The following is a 25,932-nucleotide window of genomic DNA, read 5'->3' on the forward strand; positions in this document are numbered from 1 at the left end:
CTTTTACCTGTTCCCAGCAAAAAAACATTTGCATAGATGCTGCTTTCTTCCGTCAGGAGTAGTTAAAGCTGCATCACAGAAGGTAGCGAAAAATGGCTTCCAGTAGTGTTTCCAAAAGTTATATGAACATTGGCAGAAGTACACAGTCCCTCAAGGTGACCTTTTGAAGGTGAATGTGCTTCGGTAATGAGAACTATTCTGGGTAAGGTTTTATACAGCTTATCCCCGAACTTTTGGATCGTACTACGTACAATCTGTATAGGGTGTAGTTATGCTTCTCCTTTTTTGACTGCTGTATGGTGAACGAGAAAGAACAACAGCCAAAAAAAAAAAAAAAAAGAAAAACAAGGAAGAAAAACAAAGAGACTGTTTAATAACCAATTGACTTGTTTTTGTTTCTAAAATTGCACATATAACTGAAATTTCAGTAATATTGTAATAATGTATGGATTTAGGTACACTAAACACAGTTAAAAAACATTAAATTATGTTGTTTAATCATTCAAAAAAAAAAAAAAAAAAGAATAAAACTATTAAACCGTCAACAAATTAAGTAATTAAAGTGGAAAGATTGCACGTAGACATTTTTTAATCATCAAATTAAACAAAAAAGGTAACAGATAAATTACAATATTAAATCATAATAGGAATATTTTTATACTTATTTAAAATTTATGAATATAAAAGTTTGCATTTTTCATAAAAGCTATAACAGTGACATAAATTTTGCTGAAAAAAGAAATAGTCATGAAAAGAGCGAGGTTCTTAAAACTCTGGTGCAATAAACAAACTCAATATTTACACCAAGTTAATAACTGAACATACACTACTTGGTCTGATGTTTGCACACATAATATTGAACAATTTGGTTGTTTAATCTTTTATGAAGCTTTGCCAATAAGTTCAAATTAAATTTTTCAATTCAACAATAATTTTCTGGAATTTAAAAAATTGCATAATAGAAAATCCTTGAAACTTTTCTATAAAAAATGAAAATCACTTATTCATTGATTTTATATAAATACATAAAATTAGTTACTTACAACAGAAAAAAAACGATCGCTATTAATGATGCAAAAAAGATCGTGCATTACGAAATATAGGTGAAACAAGTATGAGAAATACGCAAAATGACATTTCTTGATCAAAATAAATAATCGCTAAATATTTACGAAATGCTTGAAACGACGAGGGAGGGTTGGGGGGAGAGGGTCACTCTCAGATTTTGGAGTAACTGACACTTCGGCCCCAACTTCGGCCTCATTTTTTTAGTACAGAACCGCTACCACCAACGCCTCGGAGTTTCTGAATCTACTTCAGCACTTCCGAGGAAAAAAATCATAAGTCCCTTTGATTTCCGAATTGTGTCACCATTCAAAACGTCTTTAATCAATTTCTTACATTAATGCTTTACATTCTTTCTAAACAATAGATAAAGTTTGAAAACAAAATATCTAATTTTATGAATGGTGTTAGTTTTAAACAACTCAGAAGTATAACTAGAGTTTAATTTCAGAAATTGAGGGAGTGGGAAGAGGGGCAGGCAAGTGTTCTCGGAAATTCAAAAAATAGTCGTAAAAAATAGAGTTCAAAATAATCATAAACATGGAGCAGAAAAACCTTTTAAAACTTGCACCTGAGTTTGTTTTGATGTGCAGTGGCGGATTTAAAATATAGCAAATGTTGCAATTGTGCGAGAGACTCCATAGCCATAGGGGCACCGCAGGAGTTACAAATAAATGTTTATGGTAAATGTTTACAACTTCTGTGATAGAGAAATAGGGAAAAAAAATGTATTTCGATAGGCCCCAAACTTGTAGCTCCGCCGATGCGATTTTGAAAAGACTGCATTACTGTGGTTCATATTACAAATATCGAAATATTAAAAATTACTGTCGGTTCAACGGGAATCTAACAAAATGACCCAAAAACCGGTTTTGCTATCTCATATTTGTTTCCATAGTCTCCAATTCGGCAATATATCACCAAATGTTCGTCAGTCTGAGACGCTATATTAGTTTTGCATTGAAGTAAGTAATTAATAGCCACAAAAAATGAGTAGGCTTTTCAGAATATCCGATCGAAAACAAAAAGGGAAGTGCACAACTGGAACGTACGCACACCCCACATGCGAAAATTTAACCTTCTACAGCTTACCATTTTTGAGTTATGACTTATGAGAGATATATACGTACATCCAGCTGCAAGAAAAAACACAATAATTAAATTGTTTGGTACCTGAATGTAGTCTTAAAAACTCTTTCAGGAGTGACTGAAAAAGAAATTCATACTGAAATTTGAGTAAATTTTATATGAGAGCAATATTTTCCTTTACTTTGTATTAAAAAGTAAAACAGCAAAGGTCCTTTTTTTTTTTTTCTTTTTCAAAAACATCGGCCAATTCCATCGGTTTTTCGATGTATTTTAAGACCGATGGGCCGATGTATCCAGCAAGTTAGCATCGGCCGCCGATGCCGATGGCTTAATTGTTGAACAATCGGTCGCGCGAGTCCTAATATCTATATATATATAAAAAGTAGTCGAAAACTTTGTACTGCATAGTGAATAAAATATGACAACGTATATAAAGTACAAATCCGGAATGGAAAAGGTTAAAAAACCAGCAAACAGCTATTTCGGCACTCTAAAATACAAGTGCCATCATCAGTGCATTAAAAACGAAGACAGGTTCACCCGACTAAAACACAGTCGAGGCGAACAATGGAATGAGAGACGAGTTGTAAAAGATATGAGAGCAGTACCGGAAACGATGACGTCACGGTTACGTCAGAACTCCAGAGGACAGTTGCACTCAGGAGAAAAACGTCAAGGACAAAAAATAAATCAAATAACAGACTTCCAAACATTAGGAAAAGGGGGAGTGCTAGACAAATCATTGACGATTAAATTAACATTTTTCCATATATAATATGACTCCCAAAAATCTAAATCATGAATGGACAAACACTCGTGAATAACTTTGGCGGAAGAAAAAATAAAATTATGACCGCAGGACCAACAATGTTGAGCAATAGAGGAGCGTTTGAGATCCTGTTTTTTGACGTAATTTTCGTGTTCTTTTATCCGGAATTTGAGGGATCGTCGAGTCTGCCCAATGTAGGCCAATTTGCACTGGCAGGAAACACTTTAAATGCCCCATTTGTCAAGGTTGTGAACAGGGTGTTTAAGCTGTGAAAATTTTAATTTATTAACAGGAGAAAAAGTGACGGAAAAATGAAACTTTTTTAAGATTTTGGCAATTTGTAGACTGATTTTAGGAAAAAAGGGTAAGACAACGGAACTCGAATAGTTCACAGGAGCAAGTGTTTGATTTTTGTTAGTTGAGCTACATAGCTTCTTATAAATAGTATCAATAATATCTGATGTGAATCCCCGATCCACCGCAATACTTCGTAGGTAATTCAGTTCTGATGAAAGTAAATTGGAATTTGAACAAATGGCTAAAGCACGGTAAATAAAAGATCTGAAAGCAGTCAATTTTTGTTTAGGAGGATGAACGGATAACTTGTGGGGGGGAAGAGAAACAGCAAAGGGTTTACGGAAAACAGTAGTTGTAAACGTATTGTCATGACGAGTGATGGACACATCAAGAAAAGAAAGATGATTACCAGATTCCAATTCAACTGTAAATTGAATATGTGGGTCAATAGTATTTAGGATGGATAAAAGGTTATCAAGGTCACTGACAGACGAGTCCAAAAGCACAAAAATGTCGTCAACGTACCTGACGTAAAAATCAAATTGTATAATTTTAAATAATTTAAGTTCGAAATAGTGCATGTACAAATTACTTAGAATTGGACTCAAAGGGTTGCCCATGGCAAGACCTTCGGTCATTCGGAAAAAATTACCGTCGAAAACAAACGTGTTTAGTTTTAAGCAAGAACGTGTTAAATTGCACAATTCATTGATCTCAAAGTAGGAAAAGTGATGTTCAGTTAATCTCATCTTCAGATGTTTCCTTAAATTCTGTTCAAGTTAATGCTTTAAAATTCAATAGTAATTTTGCGGCTCCATCTAAACCGTCGTTTCCTCTTTTAATTGCTCCGGTCGAAAAGGCCTTGAAATTTAATACTTTAACTTCCACACAGAAGGATTCAATCCGTCATCTCATTTCTAACAACATCAACTTCAATTCACAATTCCATAACAACAAGCTATATAATGTAACTCGTACCGTAAGAGATTTATGTGCTAACTCTGATTTAGTCATTACAAACGCTGATAAGGGGGGCCAAATTGTTGTTCTAAACAAAAAAGATTATATCAACAAATGCAATAACTTAATTCTAGACGGGCCATATGAAAAAATCAAACAAGATCCTTGTGGTAAAGAATTAAAAACTATTAGTAACGCCATTAAGTCATCTCCGTTGATTCCAGATTTTCACAAAAAACGCTTGATTCCTTCTGTTGCACAATGTTCCAGATTCTACGCTTTGCCTAAAGTGCATAAACCACTCATTCCTCTCCGTTCCATTGTTTCTAACATTGGTAGTGCTTCTTATAAATTGGTCAAATTTTTAGTTTCCGTTTTTTCACCTCTTCTTTCCAGCAACTGTTTTACTGTTCGGAACTTTCTTGACTTTGTTCACAAACTTCGAATTTTTCAGTTAAATAACCATAGAATGGCCTCTTTTCATGTGAAATCACTCTTCACTAACGTGCCTGTTGAAGGTGCGTTAGACTGCCTTAAAATGAGATTAACTGAACATCACTTTTCCTACTTTGAGATCAATGAATTGTGCAATTTAACACGTTCTTGCTTAAAACTAAACACGTTTGTTTTCGACGGTAATTTTTTCCGAATGACCGAAGGTCTTGCCATGGGCAACCCTTTGAGTCCAATTCTAAGTAATTTGTACATGCACTATTTCGAACTTAAATTATTTAAAATTATACAATTTGATTTTTACGTCAGGTACGTTGACGACATTTTTGTGCTTTTGGACTCGTCTGTCAGTGACCTTGATAACCTTTTATCTATCCTAAATACTATTGACCCACATATTCAATTTACAGTTGAATTGGAATCTGGTAATCATCTTTCTTTTCTTGATGTGTCCATCACTCGTCATGACAATACGTTTACAACTACTGTTTTCCGTAAACCCTTTGCTGTTTCTCTTCCCCCCACAAGTTATCCGTTCATCCTCCTAAACAAAAATTGACTGCTTTTAGATCTTTTATTTACCGTGCTTTAGCCATTTGTTCAAATTCCAATTTACTTTCATCAGAACTGAATTACCTACGAAGTATTGCGGTGGATCGGGGATTCACATCAGATATTATTGATACCATTTATAAGAAGCTATGTAGCTCAACTAACAAAAATCAAACACTTGCTCCTGTGAACTATTCGAGTTCCGTTGTCTTACCCTTTTTTCCTAAAATCAGTCTACAAATTGCCAAAATCTTAAAAAAGTTTCATTTTTCCGTCACTTTTTCTCCTGTTAATAAATTAAAATTTTCACAGCTTAAACACCCTGTTCACAACCTTGACAAATGGGGCATTTACAGTGTTTCCTGCCAGTGTTAATTGGCCTACATTGGGCAGACTCGACGATCCCTCAAATTCCGGATAAAAGAACACGAAAATTACGTCAAAAAACAGGATCTCAAACGCTCCTCTATTGCTCAACATTGTTGGTCCTGCGGTCATAATTTTATTTTTTCTTCCGCCAAAGTTATTCACGAGTGTTCGTCCATTCATGATTTAGATTTTTGAGAGTCATATTACATATGGAAAAATGTTAATTTAATCGTCAATGATTTGTCTAGCACTCCCCCTTTTCCTAATGTTTGGAAGTCTGTTATTTGATTTATTTTTTATCCTTGACGTTTTTCTCCTGAGTGCAACTGTCCTCTGGAGTTCTGACGTAACCGTGACGTCATCGTTTCCGGTACTGCTCTCATATCTTTCACAACTCGTCTCTCATTCCATTGTTCACCTCGACTGTGTTTTAGTCGGGTGAACCTGTCTTCGTTTTTAATGCACTGATGATGGCACTTGTATTTTAGAGTGCCGAAACAGCTGTTTGCTGGTTTTTTAACCTTTTCCATTCCCAATTTGTACTTTATATACGTTGTCATATTTTATTATCTATATATATGTTTTAATCCGTATATCAATGTTATCGCTGCTCTTGGTGAACGACAAGGAACTGATAATCGAAGTAGGTATCGTTAGGTTCGTAGTTTTTTAAGCTACGTGTTTGACCTGGTTGCATAATTATACGACTTTAATTAGTGGAGACATTCATTTTAAAAACATTTCTTTTCTACCTCCGTTCTTCCTCCGAAATTACCAAGGTTCTTCGTTTTTCCTTTCGATTTTTCCGCTTCTTCCTTCATTTTTTTTTTTTTTTTCACGGCCATATCGCCGGCACAGTGTCTGTTTCTAACGGAAGTGGAAAATCCAGTAAGAGGCGCTTTTTGAATTTCCTCATCCGTTTTGTTAGGGTAAAATTAGAGGAGCGCGTGGACTTTGAAATGGCTCCAGCGAAAGTGGGTCAACTTAGAGTCATGCCGTGTCAAAAATTAATGTACTGCCCAATAACTATTGTAGCAGGCGGCAAGGAGGGGGCGAAAGTCCCAAAGTACGTCGGTGTACATCACACAAAGTAGGCGGTTTACACCAACACACCGCAGGGGAGTTACATGAGCTCCCGTAGGAGGTGAGCTGAATTCGGCCGCCGAAAGAGGCTAATCTAGCCTATCTTTCGGCTCGTGAGAAGATTAAAAAGCGATTGTATGAATCTTTGTATCTATCTCTCTATCTATAACACTCGAACTTCTTCTGAACTCCAGAGAATCGGCGATTGAACCACATATCGAAAGGCTTGTAATTTTTCAAACACCATGTTTGAGCAGTTTTTGTATTTCTACGACAATAATTAGCGGAAAGATTTATTAAAACAAATTCTCAAAGACATTTCATCTGCGCGAAGGAAAGTACTCTAACACAAAAGCTGTCACTTTCCCAAAACCTACCGTCTGTTTTTTTTTCTACAAAACAAAAAGGCCTCTTTTTACGGCCTAGAGGTTGAATCATTCAAGTTAATGGTAAAGTGCTGGAGTGCTGCAGACTGGGAATTCTAGAAGTGCGCTGCACCGAAAATTAATTAAGAACCTCCGCATTTAGCAAGAAGGACTGAAGCCCATGAAGTAAACCACCGAAGCCCATAAAATGCACCAGTCCACCGCTGGCGGGTTGCACGACCCGCTGCTAGCGCCGGGGTTGAGATGGTTGCTGAAGATGGTTTACCTAGTTGCCCTAACGGCTAGTGTGAGTATAAGCTTTGACTCCCCTAGAGCGCATGTCCTATGAAAAATTCAAATGGAGCAATGTCCCATGGGGGCAGGGGGCACAAATTAGATACCGCAAATGTTTCAGCGAGTTTTGCCTTTCTACTATTGTCTATTCAATTATCGTATCGGGTGCCCCATGAATCTTCGGACAAACTTAGCCCATTCACATTTTGTATTTTAATAAACCGAATCCTATTCCCCCTCAGTCTATTTTGCTCGATTAAAAGTAAGCAAGGATTAGTTTGCTTGATAGCTCACGGAAACTTAGCTTTCGCCCTTCTTTTAAATTTAATTTTTCTCATAATTGCCGAAACTCAAGGCAATTTAATTATTAAATTTAAGCACGGAAGAATATTGGGCTCCCATACTTCTTTTGTTAAAAGCTAAGCCTTGAGAGTAATTATTAAGATCGTCTCTAAACAACATAAACAAGGCTCAGTATGTAATTTTAACAGATTTCATATGAAGAGTGTACGGAAGAAAGGTGAAACTTTTTTTTCTCTTTGTTTGTTTGGGTTGACTAACACTGAGTGTCAGTGAAGTAGAATTCGTTGCTTCATTTAAACATGCAATTAAGAAGAAGAATGACGACGAAAAATCACCTAAACGTTTACTGCACAATGGAGAACGGTTGAAGTTTTAAGTGTGATTTTCTCGAACACTGGAAATATTGACATTTCGCCTTTCTTCTCTAGACTCTTCATATTTTTAGGAGCGCCTCGATGGGAAGTCACTGGGACCTACTAAACTTCCTTAATTCAGTAAGATTTGTCTGATGATTCGGTAACTTTGGAGACATAATTGCAACATTTAAATTTTTAACTGCCCGAATGTCTTTAGATGCACGTATGTGTGCATGACCGTAATTTATCATTCCGCAAAATTTGGAGTTACAATTTGCAAAATAGGAATTTCCTCTCTACCAAGAATTTAAATTCTCAGTGACCCTGCATATTATTTTACCTATATTTTTCCTTGGTTTTCCCCAGGAAGCTGCGGAAGACACGATGCGGTTCTACCTAGACCAGATCGGCAAGGACATCGTGACGGAGAACTGCTCTTGCGCCCCTTCCGGTTCCTTCAGTTCCACCAGTCTCCTGCACCGGTTCCTACCCGGAAGGTGCGGCTCCACTTGCTTCGACGAAGACAAAAGGCAGAGGGCGCTGGTCATCGACGGGCGGACGTTGGCGTTCGTGCTGGACAAGCCCTACGACCACCTGTTCCTCAACCTGGCCAAGCACTGCACCTCGGTGCTCTGCTGCAGGGCTACCCCCCTGCAGAAGGTGAGACTACGATACGAGTTGGAAAGTTTATCCTTCAGCAGCTGTTGATTTAGTGACTAGAATGATCTCATTATTTTTTCTTCTTGTTTCAGGCATACATTGTGAGCTTAGTGAAGGAGTCCTTGAACGTGCTGACTCTAGCTATTGGTGAGTTCTTTACCTAAGTATACTCCAGTTGACCTTATTACTGTCTGCCCATGTTTGCCGTGGAACTGGCATGCTGCCAATTAAGATTAGTCTATCTGATTGAAGGGAATAGGAAATATTTGACGCGCTTGTTTTGTTCATTTCAATGTGACTCTGCTTAATTTAAAGGATAACGCATATCTGTTACTGAAAGCCAACATCCCTGCAAAGTGCAAACTAATAGCCATTTCCGCTTGTAAACCGAATGTTCACATTTGAATATCATTGGTGGACAAACTGTACCTAACATAACATAACGAAGGATTTCTTTGTAATTGATCCTCATCTGAGCTTAAAAAATACTTGTCAGAATGCATTGTTCTGTTTTAATGTACATTTTCATTCACTGACAACAGTGTTTAGTGATTTGTTGATTTTAGAATTTTTACAAGCATCATGATATAACCTCAGAAAAAGTATTCCAGTAAGAAGAATAGTTCCTTTTGGGGAATATTTCGATAATTTGGAGTTTGGAGCGGTCACCAAATTTTAAGCAATAATCGCTTAATTCTGGCTCTATAAGTCATTTGTCTCCTTGCTTCTGTTGCACATTAATTTTCAAGAAAAGAAAAGAAAGCGATAAATAGCTGCCTAACTTCGTGGGAGCTCGATTGCGCTGAGGAATGCCGCGTGATAATACTTATTTTATATTGGTAAATTGAGCTGCCTTATTGTGCTACCTCTACCAGATATCTTCTCTGAGGTTCTTCTAAGAAGGTTATTCTGCCTTTATATTGGAGTTTAGTAAGACCCCATTTGGAGTATGCTGTGCAGTTTCGGTCGCCTTATCTGAGGAAAGATATTTCTGTATTGGAGAGGGTTCAAAGAAATGTAACTAGACTAGTAAGGGGACTCTCAGATTTAGATTATGATACCAGACTTAATAGGCTTAATATGTATAGCCTGGAGCAAAGGAGGATCAGCAGGGACATGATTCAGTTGTTTAAATTAATCAAAATGAATGATGTTAATGGATTAAGTTCTTGCACCGGAAAGCAGGACGAGGGGTCATTGTTTTAAGCTATTCAAATCATAGGCTATCCTGGAAATAAGGAAAAACTACTACTTTAGTAGGGTTGTGGGCACTTGGAACAGCTAACCGAAAGAGATGGTAATGAGCAAAGGGGTGGATAGCTTTAAGAGGGCCATTGATCTTCATTGGGGACTAATAAATTGACTAGGACCAACCTAGCTAGGCACAGACCCTGTTGCTGGTCGTCACATTTGTGACTAATCCACCTGTTTAGTAGATAGCCGAAAAATTAATGAATCTCTTTGTGTGTGTCTGTGTGCCTTAGGTGACGGCGCCAATGATGTGAGCATGATCCAGACGGCCGACGTGGGCGTGGGCATCAGTGGCAAGGAGGGCATGCAGGCCGTCATGGCCTCCGACTTCACCCTGGCCCGCTTCCGCTACCTCGAGAGGCTGCTACTCGTGCACGGACATTGGTGCTACGACCGGCTGGCCAGGACGGTGCTCTACTTCTTCTACAAGAACGCCGTGAGTACCTTTCTGTGTTCTACTTTCTTCTGTATCCGAAACAGCATGTCGTCGCCTCAGAGCAACAGTAGGATATCTTAATGTTCTTTTTGGGATTAGATGCCTTAGTGTTTTTCTGAGGCGACGATATAAAAAAAAACATCGGATTCATGAACATTTTGGTATTCTGACGGAATTGTGTTTTTTAAGGGATGCTAAGCGCGTTTTCTTTCTTTCCTTCTTTCTTTTTTTTTTTTTTTTTGGTAAAATATCCGTCTTTGTGTATTGTAGTAAGACTAATAAATGAAAATTCTCCAGCAAATTTATTATTTCTTTTTTAATTTTTACTCTTAAAACTTCCTTCTACACAGATCGAAAAAGGAAACAATTATTTGAAAGGTTTTTTTTTTCACTTGCTAGACGTAATTATTGACTGAGTTTCTGCACTGCCGAACTCCTAAAAGCCTTAATTAGAACCATAAAACTTCTTCCCAAGCTTTTTTTTTTTTTTTTTGCAAAAATTACATAAATCAACAAAAATGTTTTTAAAGTTATATGCCAAGTTTTTCAGCTTTAAATGATATAGTAAACATCGGGAAACAAAATTTGCTTAAGTTTTCGTTTGCTGTCAAGACTAATCCTATGTTAACGACTTTTTGCAGGCAATCTAAAAACGTACTGCACCGAATTGAATGAAATTCAGTATATGTATGTACTGTTATGACCATTGCATACTAGTTTTTTGGGCCAACCTAATCAAGATAGTGCCACGATCAATTGTTTTTTCTTTAAGCCCAGCCGTTATATCTCAAATAATAATGCTAGGGCTTCAACTAAAATTCGTATACGGTTAAACCTCATTCAGAACAGGTGCTGATTTATGAGCGAAGAAGAGCGCAATCAATTCTTTCTTTTTCTGCGCAAATGCCATAGTTCGAGAAGTGATACCAGATATCAAACAAAAACTGGTGGAAACACATGCTGATTGGATTTTGGTGCCATCAGTTCAAATAGAAGAGCGCTATGACAACCAATTTAATTTTTTTTTCTTAAACTTGATTGCTGTATCTGAAGAAATAATGCAACAGATTCAAACGGAATTGATTGACAAGTTGACCTCGGAACACGTGCCTGGAACTAAACTGTATATTTGTCTATTTTTATTTTATGCACAACCCCTTTTACTTTTCATGACTGAGTCGTTTCCCCTCAGACGTTCATCTTCCTGATCTGCTGGTACCAGTGGTACTGCGGCTTCAGCGGCACCGTCATGATCGACCAGGTGTACCTGATGCTGTACAACGTCCTCTTCACTTCGCTGCCGCCCATCGCCCTCGGCATCCTGGACAAGGACTGCCCGGACCACATCCTGCTGGCCAAGCCCTCGCTCTATGGGCAGGGCAGGAGGTCCCAGGTCAGAAGACTTCCGCATCCTTGTGCCGATTTCACAATGGGGCAGTTTCTAAAAATTCAAAAGTATTTTTTTTTCTGAAAGAGTATGTTTAAAAATGTAGAATCTGACTACTTTTTAAATAATTTGCTTAAGTTTAATATTTTTAAAAAATACTTAAATCGGTGCGCTTTCATTGTTTATATTTCTGCCGATGACTTCACAAATGATGAAATGCCATTCAGTGTTGCCTTTCACAGAGCGAAATATTTAATTCGCATCTTTACTCGCGTGTATTGGCAACGATAGGGTTGATAGCAAGCGTAGAGCGCAGTTGTTTAATTCGCTTCTTGATTATCATAACGTGGAAACGCGATGACGTCACAAAGAGCATCATTTATGACGTCATCAAGACCACGCCTTGTTTGAAAAATCGGACCTTTTAAAAAATTAATTAAAAAAATAACTGTTGGGAAAATGAAAGTGTTTTATGGGCCCATGTTATTGTTTTTGCTTTTTCTATCAATTTCAGTGACCAAAAGTAGTACTTTTGACTGAAGGAAACAACCCCATTTCCTCTTCTGATTCAAGAGAAATTGATTTAAATTAGAGAGTTTTTCCACCCGAAACAGGTTTTCTTTGCTGGTTGCCATGGCAGCAAGCCATCTTGATATCTAAAGTAGGACAGCATTTCATTGGTTTCCGCCAAGCAGCGCGCTCTTCTCTGTGGCGGGTGATTTTAGCCAAGTGATTGATGTGCGGCGACCGTACGTGAATGCTACTTTGTTTTCAGCGTAATTCATACAGTGCTCGCACATCACGTCGCCACGTAAAGCGGACAGACGTACGTTTTCCGAAAGGGAGAAGCATTCACACATTGTGAACGCGAGTAAAGCACATGTCAGTACTCTCACCCAGTAAAGAGCGCGCGCTCATCTCGTGGAGACCAATCAAATGCGACTCCCAACTCTGCGGACGTCACAGACTAGCCAGAACATTCCGAGAAAACAGCCTCTAAAGTTTTACGCGCAGCCTATATATACTAGTAGAGATTCTCCACCAGCAACAGCTCGGTTGCTGTGTGGTCAGCGAGCTGCATTCCTGTGCGATCAATCCAGGTTCGATAACTCTCGAAGTGTTTTTTACATCTTCTTTACTAATAATAAAGCTGAAAGTCTCTCTGTCCGGAGGATGTCTGTAGGATGTCTGTGACGCGCATAGCGCCTAGACCGTTCGGCCGATTTTCATGAAATTTGGCACAAAGTTAGTTTGTAGTATGGGGGTGTGCACCTCGGAGCGATTTTTCGAAAATTCGATTTTGTTCTTTTTCTATTCCAATTTTAAGAAATAAAATATAAGATGGACGAGTAAATTACGAAATAATCATAACGTGGAACCGTAACATGGGCACAAGCCAATTGGCGAGATACGAAGTTATCATAACGTGGAACCGTAAGATGGGTGGGTACAAGCCAACTGGCGAGAAAAATCACCATACATTATTTGTAAATATACAGGCGAACCAAAAGACCTTTTGATTTTTCTATTACGGGCAAAGCCGTGCGGGTATCACTAGTAATTTTATAAAGTGACTGTTACAGCTCATTGAAATTTTAATTGAAGACGATACATTATTTTTAATAAAGAAAATAGGATAAAACTCAATCGATTATAAACTATAATTTGAATTACTACAGCAACAAAACTAGGGTAGGACTTTTTTAATTTATACGTCAAATTTAACAATATAGTTTTTATTTATCAATATACACCAGAATGATAACTATCACAAAAACGTGAGAAACAAAAAATTGTTTTGACATCTTGTACAATGTATCAAGGAAGGTTGTTTACAAGAGCAACCTTTTTGTGAAAGATTCGTAGGAAAACATACCTCATTAACATTCATGAAAATTTCTCTTTCGCCCGAAAGTTTGGAAGCATACCGAATGGTTTTAATAAAAATTGGCGATGATAGTTGATGATGGACTATTTATTTGATTGTATTTTTATGCAGTCTTCACGGGTATTTATTTTTCTATTATTTTCAACAAGATACGCACAATTTTGTATACGCTATATTAGATTCTTTACCTGTCTATAAAAATAAACGTCGCAAGGTTAGTTGAACAAATGAGGTACATTTTGCAGAAAAAAAGTTCCTCAAGAGGCATCGAACCCGGGATGGGTTCCAGTACCACGGGAATCCAGTACGCTGGCCACATAGCCACCGAGCTGCTGCTGGCAAAAATCTCTGCTAGTATTGTCCGTTTTTCACAAGAAGGCACTTGACTCCTCCCTCGTCACGTCGTATCCGATGATTCTATTTCTCTGTTTACGGCAGAAGGTATATTTGGATCATAGCTTTTCGTTATGAAAGCAGCAGTTTTTAAAATGTAAGAATAACTAACATGAGAACAGAAAGGGGAAGCAAGTAATGTAAGGGACACTAAGACTTTTTTGCACATTAAAATGCACGCCCAAACTAAGGCTGTCTGGTTGTCTCCTTTAGAAGCGCGTGGATTGCTTACCGATCACCGCCGCGTAAAATGGAACTGCGTTTGAGGAGGCCTGACGAAGTGCCTTCTTGTGAAAAACGAACAATATATAAGCTGCGCGTAAAACTTTAGAGGCTGTTTTCTCGGAATGTTCTGGCTAGTGCGCTCTTTATTACTTTACTGTGTGGACCCTCTTAAGGGTTACTTCTAATCTGCTGAATTTCATCCAAATTTGAATTTCCGAGACCGTAAGGTCTCCTTGTTAGATTAAGAGCAGCATTCCCTAAAACTACTCAGGATAATAAGGATAATTGTATCTTATTAACGTTAACTGTCCTTAAAAGTTCGATGTTTAGTCAAGTAACATTTTCACAAGTGCACAGGTGCAGTAATGGTCGTAGTAACAATATGATCCGGGGACTTTTTTTGACTTAGTCAATTTTGCCAGAATGAAACGATTGTTGCCGGAATTTAACAAGGCTGCCGCAATTTCAAGTGTCAAGATATTCCCCTCTGTTGGTTGCCGATTTAAACTTCAAATTATTTTGTTGAAAAACTACAAAAATAATTTATACCAAATTAGTAATTCTGCTGCTCCAGTACTATTTTAATAGATTGCACATTATAGCAGTTGTCTTATTTCTGCGTTTGCTAGAAATTTCAAACGTAGATTATGAAATTCAACGGTCACCATCATTAGATTTTTTACAATATAGTTTTAAAAAAAAAGGAACCTTGTTCAAAAAGTTTTGCATGAATTAGTTATAGCAACAGAATATAAAATGTTGGAAAACTTGAAAGAATTAAAATAAGACGATAAGAAGAAAAATGTTAAAAGCACACTCAAACTAGACAGACTCTTGTACTTATTAACGAATAACGAATAAATACCTTTGTGCTGACAATTCAAAAAACCAACGTTACAAAGCACAAAAATTGCAAAAATGTTGCAAATTGTTACATCTTGTACTTAGTCTTCTTATAATCAAGGGGAGTCTGTACCTTATATACGCTTAAAGTAAATTTGCTAGACTTTATGTACATTTTCTCAAAAGGTTTTAGTTGTAGAAATTTACAATTTTCACAGTATTTTCAAGAAATATCTAAGAATCATCAAGATCATCTATCAGTGAAGTGAATTTTTGAGGCGATTCTGTTTTCTTCATAATTTATTAAATTTTAAGCTTTAATGACTTATGGAAAAAAACCGTTTTTGACCATAAAACATCTGTTTAGAAACAAGTGTGAGTCCTAAAGCAAAAAATCACTTCAGTACAATGAGGTTGTTTCCTTCAGTCAAAAGTACTACTTTTAGTCACTGAAATTGATAGAATAAGCAAAAAAAAAAATATGGACCCAGAAAATTCTTTCATTTTCTCAACAGTTATTTTTTAATTGATTGTTTTAAATGTCCGATTTTTCAAACAAGGCGTGATCTTGATGACGTCACAAATGATGCTTTTTGGCGCATCTTTGTACCGCGTTTACACGTTATGATGATCACGAAGCGAATTAAAATTGAGCTCTACGCTTGCTATCAAGCATATCGTTGCCAATACACGTGAGTAAAGATGCGAATTAAATATTTTGCTCTGTGAATGGCAGCACAGAATGGCATTTCATCATTTGTGATGTCATCGGCAAGAAATGTAAACAATGAAAGATCACCAAGTTAAGTAATTTTTTAAAAATATTAAACTTAAACAAATTATTTAAAAAATGGTTAGATCCCATGATTTTAAGCATGTTTTTTCAAAAAAAAAAAACTCTTAAAATATTGGAAACGACCCCATTATGAACATCTAAATAAAATGTAATGAAAATTTAAAAGAAATATGTGAAGTGGTTTTCTAGAAAAAGGAGTTTTAAAAATTCACGGTTTCGAGAACATCGCATTTGAAAGTAAAATTTTACGTACATTTTAACGCATTTCTGCCCCATTAATATTTAAAGTGAGTTACTTTAATCTATATAGAAACATGAATTCGGTGTCGCTTTCAAGCTCTTAATTTGAATATTTTAAATGGAAAAAACCTTTAAAAAAAAAACATATTTTTTAAGTTTTAGGGTACAACTCTTCTTGATGTTTTTAAAACTTTAGTATTTATATTTTCTTAAGAACTCTATAACTTTATACGAGTTCATTCCTCGTTTGCTTCCGAAAGTTGTCTCTTTTCATTCTCATATGATATATCTGCTTGTTGAGTGATAACAAATAGTATGATTTTTAGGTGCACACCAAATATTCTTTCTGGGTTAATATGTTGGACGCCATCTACCAGAGCATAGTCACATTCTTCGTTCCATTCATGGTAAGCACAAAGTTTCTGGACTAAAAGAACGTATCTTACTTTCTAGAGTCAAGAGCACTGAGAGAAAGTTAGGTGTTAATCCCCATACACACTAAAAACAACAATTTCGAAAATGACGAAAATGTAGTCAAATTTGAACTTATCGCGAGTGAAAACGGCTCCTACTACGTGGTATTCAAATTTGAACCATTCAAATACTCATCAAATACTCAAATCAACATGTGTGCTCATTTTTGGGGGTATTAGTGCTCATTTTTGAATATGTAATAATTTTAAAACCGAGTGTTATGTACTCATTTTTGAGTATGGAATAATTCAGCAACTTATTTGAAAACATGCGTTGCCCTAATCGTTACCCCCTCCCCTCTCTGAGGGAGAATAGCTATATTCTTTTTAATCATGTAGTCAACAGCAGTGTTTGAGACTTTTCATTTGCAACTTTTAAAGAGCCATCTACAAATGTCATGCTCTGTGGAGGACTCGTGAAGTTGGAAGTTTGTGACAAGGCACAGTGTGTGTGTATGTGTGTTTCGATTAGGTACAAGCTAGGTGGACAAAAGTCATGTCCAAAATTATAAACTTTGGTATTAGGATAATATAAACAATACAACCAAACCAAAACATGATACTTAGTTATTTGTTTATGTCTAACTCCCTTCCGTCACGTGAGTAATAAGGTTCAAAGGTACGTATCCGTTTGTAATAGAATAAATCATTTGAGTTCCAAACATCATTTCATCTCACAAAATTGAAGTGTTCCTAATTTCATATGATTTTATTGTTTAAGATGAATATTATTTTTATCGGTAAGTGCTTTTTTCCCTAATTTAATTAATCTGTCTGATAGTTAAACGATGTTAAATTTTTGTTAAAAGATGAACGAAGGATTTTTTACCCGTTTCAAAACTTTCAAGTGATGGTAATGACTTGTACCCATTTGTTCCCGGGCTAAATTATCTGTATATAGTAGCTGCACTTTTCCCATTAATAATAAGACGTATTACAGTCAGCACACTCGAGTACAACCTATTTGTTTTACCCAAAGCTTTGGGTGCTTCATTCATTCTTCAAAAAAATCCCAACTCGAAAGAAAGTACTCTAGAGAAAAAAAAAATATGTTGTACTAGAGTGTGCTGACTATAATACGCTTTATTAATGATAGAAAAAGTGCAGCTATTATATACAGAAAATTTAGCCCGGGTACAAAGGGGTAAAATCATTACCATCGCTTGAAAGGTTTTAAAAAAGCAAAAACGCCTTCTTTTATCTTAATTTTTTTTAAAATATTGTTTAATTATCAGATAGAGTAATTAAATTATATAGGGAAAAAATGTACTTATCAGTATAAATAATATCCATCTTGAACAATTAAATCATGTGAATTTAGGAACACTTTAATTTTGTGTGATGAAATGATGAATTCTGAACTTGACTTTTGTCCAACTAGCTTGTAAAAGGTGTCCCAAAATTAACGCAAGATTTGAATTTGCCGCCATTATTGCAATAAATGGTTGGCAACCCTGAAAAAAGAACAGTTTGACAGCTGAGAGTTTAGGGTAATCAAAAATGGAGCGTTATCCGATACAATAACGCGCTTTCATTATTGAACAATTGTTTCAAAAATAATGAAAGTTGAAGCTGGTCAAGCAGTTACTGTTATTGGTGCTCGGTATCGCAACACGGTAATGCACGGGTGGTTGTGGGTTTGTTGACATAGACCTTTGGCTTCAAATAACCCCATAAGAAGAAGTCTAATGCTGTTAAATCACACGATCTAAGGTGCCAATTCTGATGACCGAAATGAGAAAGTACGCGACCAGGAAATGCCTTATGCAGTAATTGAAATGTTTCACTCTCTCTCTAGCTGTATGGTACAATAACACTCCATTTTTACTAACCCTAAACTCTCAACTGTCAAATTGTTCTTTTTTCATGGCTGCAAACAATTTATGGAAAAAATGGTGGCAAATTCAAATCTTGCATTAATTTTGGGACACCCTTTATTACTCGAAATACTGTGCAAGGGGGTGAAAGAGTGCAACGATAAATATGAAATCACTCCCTTTTGGTTGAAACAACAACATTTTTATAGCACAGTGGTGCAACAGCTCGTGGGGTCCAAGGCCTACTGCGCCCATCTCAGTTCAAGAGACCGAGGGCTCTGAAGTACAAGGCAGATGATCTGATTATAGGTGGTTTAGTTCCCAAGCACGCTTGGTACTCATTTTATCGACGCGGTGAAGGGATGAAAGACTGAGTCAACAGCGCCCGAACTGGCAATTTTATAGTAATACTAGCTGCGTCGCCTGGCTTTGCACGGTCTACCTCGAAAATAAAATATATGTCAAATGACGCATGTTCAACAATCGGGCTTGAGCAAAAAAAAAAAAAAATCAGTAAAATTTTGCGGCAGATTGCGGAAAAATAACCAAATAGGAAACATTTTAAATCCCCCGATTACAGGAAAAGCCTCAAAACAAAAGTCAAAATTTTATTTGTTCATATTCGAAAAAAAAATGTCAACAGATCTTTCTTCTCAATGATTTTCTTCAAGCTAGAAATTTTAATAAAAGTATTGATACGGAAAGTTGAGATGAAGCACTGAATAATGATTTGAATGGAGGAAAGCCTTCATAAATTAGGGATTTTATGTCGAAAATCATCTACTATAATTAAAAACCGAGCGTATGTACCTATGTATGCATGTCCAAGCTTCTTCTCCCGAACGACAGTGAACTGACCATCGAATCAGGTATCGATGAATTCGTAATCTTCCCGTCTTCATGTTTGGCTATTTAACATAATCCTCCGACAATAATTAGCGGAGATATCAATTAAAAACTATATTAATTACGACACTTAGATTTCGACATAAAATCCGTATTTTTCGAAGGCTTTCCTCCATTAAAATTATTATTCAGTGCTTCATCTCAACTTTCCGCAACAATTATTTCATTAAAATTTATAGCGTGAAGAAAATCATTGAGACGTAAGATATGTTGCCATTTTTTCCCAAAGTAAAATTCTTGATTTTGTTTTAAAGGCTTTTCCTGTAATCGGGGGATTTAAAATGTTTACGTTTCGGTTATTTTTCCGCAATCTGCCGCAAAATTTTACTCATTTTTTTTTTCTTTTCTTTTTGTTCAAGCCTGAGGGTTGAACAGGCGTCACTTGACATAACTTTTATTTTCGAGGTAGACCGTGCAGAGCCGGGCGACACAGCTAGTAATTAATAGTTTTTAATTGATTTCTTCGCTAATTATTATCGGAGGATTATGTTAAATAGCCAAACAAAAAGACGGTAAAATGACGAATCTGTCGATACCTGGTGCGACTGGCGTTCGGGAGAAGTAACTCGGACATAGATACACAGTAGGGTGGGCCGAAATAAGCCGAAAAAAAATTTTTTTCGAAATCAATTTTTGGATAGCGCGCAAAAGTTGCGTGGTCAGCTAGTTAGCACTCACAAAAAATTTCTTGGGTATTAAAAAATATCTAGCCGGCGCTATTTGACACTAAAAAACCGAAAAAATGAGAAAAATGAAGTTTTGTCGAATTTTTTTTTAAAAAACTAAATTCCAAATATTTTGCTGGAATGCACCGAAAATGCTATATAATGAGCCATTTCGAGCCCATAAAATGTTTCATTGATTTTAATGAGCATTTAACCGCTCCTTTCCGACATCAAAAATTGGATAAAAATGCAAAAATATTGAATTTTTTTAAAACCCATTGTGAAAATTATTTCTTAAATTGAAATCATAGACTAATTAATTAAATAGCACTATTAATCATAGTAATTATTATCACGCAATAATATCATACATTTTCTAGAATTACATATAAAGATAATAAAATTTTGAAAAAGAAATCTTCAAATTTGATTTATAATACCTCATGCATAATCAATATTATTTTTTGGAATAATATTGTCCCTTGTTATCAAATGATGGAAGTTCTTTCCTCGCTTGAAGTTTGGCACGAATGTATCCATCTTGTGCAGTTTCACCACGAACTTATATTGCAGCTTCGGTTATTAGTTTCACACAACGTTTCACAGCTTCCGTGTGACAGGGAAATTTCTCGAAAGTGAACTCTGTAGGCTGTTCTTTGCACATTTCTTTCAATTGTTGGTCTTTTAGATGCATTGTAAGAGGTGGCTCTGTTGCAATACAGTTTGCCAATGAACTAAATCAATATAACCAACGGTTTCAAAATTGAGTTTAGGACGCTTAAAAAATCGTACACCATCCGAGCTCTTCGTCTTCATATTTCTAGAGTTCAGAATGCACCTAACAGCTAATTCCCGAATGTATTTTCTTGAGTCAAACAACATTGTCAACAGTAGCTGTTCAGGATGAGCGAAATATGCCTTATTTGTTACCTTATCCACTTTTCCAATAGGAATTTTTCTTACTGTCCTTTGATCAATAAGAAATTATTTTTCTCTATCAGGGACTTTTGCTTTTTTTCTGCAATTACACGAATATAAATCTGCGCATTTGCAGGCACAAACGTCAAACAAAGTCGTAGCCTCTGCTTTAAATTTGCCTCGCTTTGATTGTAAAAGTTGCGTCTTTATATTCTTAGCATTTTTTGTTGCGCTATTATATTTAGAATAATGAGATAAAATCATGCCAATCACTCTTCTTATCGAAACAAGGGGAAGGGAAGCACGTCCCCAAATATCAATAACTTTTTTTGCAACTACAGCGGCCACACTTGCAAAAGATGGTTGCTTACTTCCTTCTCCCTTTATTTGCATCTTAGTGATTTGGTGACACCTGATAATGTCCTCATATGTTTGAAGAAATAAAGCATCGGGAGAAGACAAATCTCTACCAGGTCCAAATAGAAGACTACTTGTTGTTGCTCTCGTTACTTTCTTTTTCGCGCGTTTCTACATAACAGTCGTGTTGTATACCAAAACAAAGATAATAATACAATGACATTCGAAATGTCCAAGACTTCAGAGGATTCACATTTTTTTAAATACTCAAGGGCTCTATTTGTCAAACATATATAAAATAGTTATAAAATAATCTTAGGAATAATAGAAGCAGTTGAGCGCCGTTTATTATCCTGGAGAAACAATTGGAACCGAAGATTGAAAAATTAGCATCTTATGTAACTATTTTTTATTTGAGTGTGTGCATTTTTTAAAATTGGCGTACAAATGTCGCAAAAAATTGATTGAATTTTCACTTTTTTTCTAAATAACGTATTGCGTAACATTTCAGTATTTACTTATTTTGAAACTACTTTTATTTATTTATTTATTTATTTTTTATTTTTATTTATTTTTTTTTTTTTTCATTTTTCCCATGTGTCAGTCTTAAAGGAGCGCAGCTAAATATTCTACGAAATGTATAAAAGTCTTTGAGGATTTCAACTAATTCACTGACAGATACTTCTAATGTTTGCTGAAACTAACTTCAAACTTTTATTTTTAACCCCCCCCCCCCTTCCATTTTCTTTTCTCTTTTTTTTTTGGAAAAAGTGCATTTTTGCCCTTTTTTTTCAGTTTTTCAAGGTCAAATAGCGCCGGCTAAATATTAAACAAATTTAGCGAAATTTTTTATGGGTAATAACGGGCTCATATAGCAACTTTTCCGCACTATCCAAAAACAGATTTCCAAAAAAAGTTTTTTCGGCCCACCCTAATACACAGGTACATACGCTCAGTTTTTAATTACAGTAGAACCTCCTTTAAGGGACACCTCTGAATAAGGGACACCTCTATTTAAGGGACACTTTTTCTGGTCCCAGTCCCTTTGAATAGCGACCTCCATGTATTTACCTCTGATTAAGGGGCACTCTATCTAAGGGACAGCCATAGGGAAAATTTGCAGAAATTTATGTAAAAATGCATAAGAAATAAATGCATGTGAATTGAACTTATTGTAATAAAGGTTCTTTTTTTGTCTAAAAATTAACTGGTAAAAGTTTGCCTTGACATTAACATGTTAAGTAGCAAATATGTGTTTTAAAATTCTTAACGAGATTTACATGCATGCTTTTCTTTCTGAGTAATTTATTCATTTGGGTTCAGCTCCGATGGATAGTGCACGGCCCATGACAAACTTTTGATAGAAAAATGAAATGTATTCTTACTGTTATTTACATTACATTGAATTGTAAATTATGTGACATGAAGCAAGTTCATGAAACAAATTATACTTCGAAATTATTTCTATAAATTACTAACTAAACTTTGTAGATTAATACTTATTTTGTAATTCTACTAAATTTTTTATTAAATTTCAATTTTTTAAATATTTATTTCACTTTGAATTAACTCTGAATTTTATTTAGCATACATAAAATATTTTCAGTGTTTAATCTTAAATGTTAATAGTTTTTGGTTATGTTATGGTATTATACTAAGTACACAGTGTGCATCAATTCATATACCTCCGAACAAGGGACACCTCTATTTAAGGGACAAAAAGTCCAGTCCCCTTAGTGTCCCTTACCGAGAGGTTCTACTGTATAAGATGCTATGTAATTGACAAAGAGGAGTAGAAGGGGTAAAGTGATGTATGGCAATTTGTGGGAAAAGGGAAAGGGGAGTCAAAAACGTGTGACATCATTTACGCACAGTACATGGTTCAAAAATATATGTAAAAAAAAAAGTTTCTCCTAGATAAACAGGACACCCCTCCATATTTTTAGACTTGTGGATAGTAATATACCGGAAGAATTTTAGCTTCCCATTTCAACTGAAAGAGGGCGCTCGACCTCCTCCCCCAAACTTCATACGTATGAGGAGGGGAATTAAAAAAATTCATAGAAATGAAAAAACAATGCTACCTATTATAAAATACACTAGCAATATGCAAATACATTGCAATAAAATAATTATTTTTGAAAAAACAGCTGAGGAAATTAAATGTTTCTAAGTTTGTGGCATTTTCTATGCTACGGCTAATGTTAAATGAAGGGGTCATTGAGCACCCTCTTAAAATTTGAGTAATCATCTAAAACTTTTACAGCATAATACTATTAGTAAGTCTAAAAAACGTAGGGGGGCTGGGGGGAGGGGTCCTGAACTCTAGCTGAAAAAAAAATTTTTTTTTTTTGAACCACACTAATGCAGAGCCCCTAAGCTTCGTCTTACAACCGAGCTGTGCTCTTTACTTTATCATTTGTGTATGTCCCTTATTCTTCCTGATATCTCGTCCTTGTCTTCAGGCGTACTACGACAGCGATACGGACGTATGGGAGTTCGGCACCACCATCTGTACCGCCTGCGTTCTAGGACAGCTCTTCCACCTTGCCATAGAGACCAGATCCTGGGTGAGCAATTTTAGATATTATTTAAAGCTAAAATATGGTCAAAAAATATGCAGGAACAATAACAAGTCCAAAAACAGCCAATTATAAATTAATTCGCCAAAAGTTTTGAACGTTAATTAGAGGTTTATTTAATAACAATCCTGGTTGTATGGTAACATATTAAACGTAAGTCATTGAGGACAGTATTATACGTTTGCGTGAAAATAAGTGGTAGCTAATGAGCAAATGAACGTAAAAATTGAAGTTTGTATTAGCAACTGATGGGTCTCATATTCTATGCTGAAAAAAGTTATATCGCCAGATCCAACTTAGAAACTTCGAACAAATTCCATCTCACCCAAAAAAAAATTCTCTTTCGATTGGGATCAAAATTGTATGTGATCTTTTCACCATCAAATTTGCAAACGATGGTTGATCAAGCAAAAGCTCCTTTGAAGTAGCAAGACGGGAGGTCCCGGTACCAACATGTATTGCTGGGAAAACAACATAGCTCTTCGAAATGTTTACGCATAAACTGACCCTTTTTGGCGAAGAAGTTCTCTCAGTAAAGTGGTTAATTTCTTCGGTTAAATAAACTCCTGTAAGGGGAGGGTAGACTAAATGGATTCTGGGTAAAAACTTACACCTAGTTTGGTCTCTTAACTCCTGCCCATCCTCGGTGAGGTAGTTTACAAACGTAGTTGCATTTTCTGTAAGGTTGGTTTTGAAAAAAGGGCAAAATACCATCTCTGGTTCAATGATAACGATAAGCCATCCTTGATTACTCAAATATTCAAATTTAAGTTGAACTTCAGCATTCAACGACTCAATTGACAAATCACGAAGGTGCGCCTATTTGAATCTTAAATGATGCTCTATTTTCACGAGGTATGACAGGGATGTAAACAGCAGAATGTGGCACTTGGAGACACCGTTTTCTTCTTGTCGGTGGAAATGGAAACAACGCCCACATGAATGAGAATTTTGCTAAGGCATAAAGCAATTTCGGCTCGTACGTTCTCTTTCTGAAATCAGGTAAAAAATCAATTTTTAAAAAATGAACTGGTATCTCCTGAAAAGAGGACAGATTGAGCGAGAAACTAGCCAACTAACCTCAGTCAATAGGAACATAATCGCCCATTCAGCGAGATATGAAATATAGCAAGATTATGTACATGAGTGTCAAACATTGGCAGCAGAACAGCAATTCTCTTTGTTAATTTCCCGTGATACAAATGAATGAAACTATGTTTCATCGGTCCTCTGTCTCCATTCCTTACTCATTGGAAGATATTACTCTATTTAGTTGTTTAGCCCATAGGAATATAATGGGTCTGATGTCTCATTAGGCCTATGAGACAAAATCTAGGGGGCTCCCCAAATACTGTTGAAAATTCTACCAAAATACAGTAGAAGACCGTTATAATGCACACCTTGGGACCAGAGCTTTTGCGTTATACAGGTTTTTGCGTTATATAGATCATTTCACAAATTTTGAAACTAATATTCAGAATATATCTATATGTTAGCACTTCAGAATGAGTTTTATCTGCAATGAGTATTAAAGCAACAATATTAGAATTAGTTATCTTAATACAGTGAAACCTGTGTAAGTTGACCACTTGCGGTGCAGTACTTTGGTGGTCAACTTATAGAGGGTAGTAATGAAAGCTTTTTTTTTTTGTCATTTCTTGTCCTATGCAATTTTTTCAACTAATTGGAATACTTTAAACTTACTTTCATTGTTTAACATTACTTTAAAACAATAAGAAAAAATGTTGTTTAAATAGTTTTAGAGATTAAAGTTTGGTGAATCGATCAAAAAAAAAAAAAAAAAAAATGCCTCATTGCTTATGAAAAAGTACTTACTCGATATTAACAATTCCTAAAAATTCATAACAAGTCAAAAGTGACTCAAATTCTTCATTTGATTTTTTCTTCTACATTTGTCACTCCATGGTAGTCTACTTTTCAACAAAATAACTCTTTATTGAAGTTCGGCTCATTTTCTGCGACTTAACATTAGCCCAATTTTTTTCGATGGAAGCATAAATGTTCATATGTTTTTCTAAAATGGGTTTGGTTGCTTATTTGAGGCATAAATGATGAAACGTTTAGTACAATCTAATGCTTTTGCATAGTGGTCAACTTACAAAGGGTTTTTTACACTACT

At 35.8% G+C, this 25,932-nt stretch overlaps 1 protein-coding gene across 1 annotated transcript in view; it reads left to right on the forward strand.

The window, feature by feature from the left end:
- The window catches only part of LOC129227868 (phospholipid-transporting ATPase VA-like), a 195,687-nt gene that overhangs the window by 165,725 nt on the left and 4,030 nt on the right, over positions 1 to 25,932 (forward strand). Inside the window, exons 15-20 of the mRNA XM_054862487.1 lie at positions 8,322 to 8,615; positions 8,708 to 8,762; positions 10,100 to 10,302; positions 11,495 to 11,695; positions 16,401 to 16,481; positions 23,676 to 23,780. Coding sequence (XP_054718462.1) covers positions 8,322 to 8,615; positions 8,708 to 8,762; positions 10,100 to 10,302; positions 11,495 to 11,695; positions 16,401 to 16,481; positions 23,676 to 23,780 — 939 coding nt within the window. The remainder of the gene's footprint in view (positions 1 to 8,321; positions 8,616 to 8,707; positions 8,763 to 10,099; positions 10,303 to 11,494; positions 11,696 to 16,400; positions 16,482 to 23,675; positions 23,781 to 25,932) is intronic.

Source organism: Uloborus diversus, chromosome 8 (genome assembly GCF_026930045.1).
Source record: "Uloborus diversus isolate 005 chromosome 8, Udiv.v.3.1, whole genome shotgun sequence".
Lineage (NCBI taxonomy): Eukaryota > Metazoa > Arthropoda > Arachnida > Araneae > Uloboridae > Uloborus > Uloborus diversus.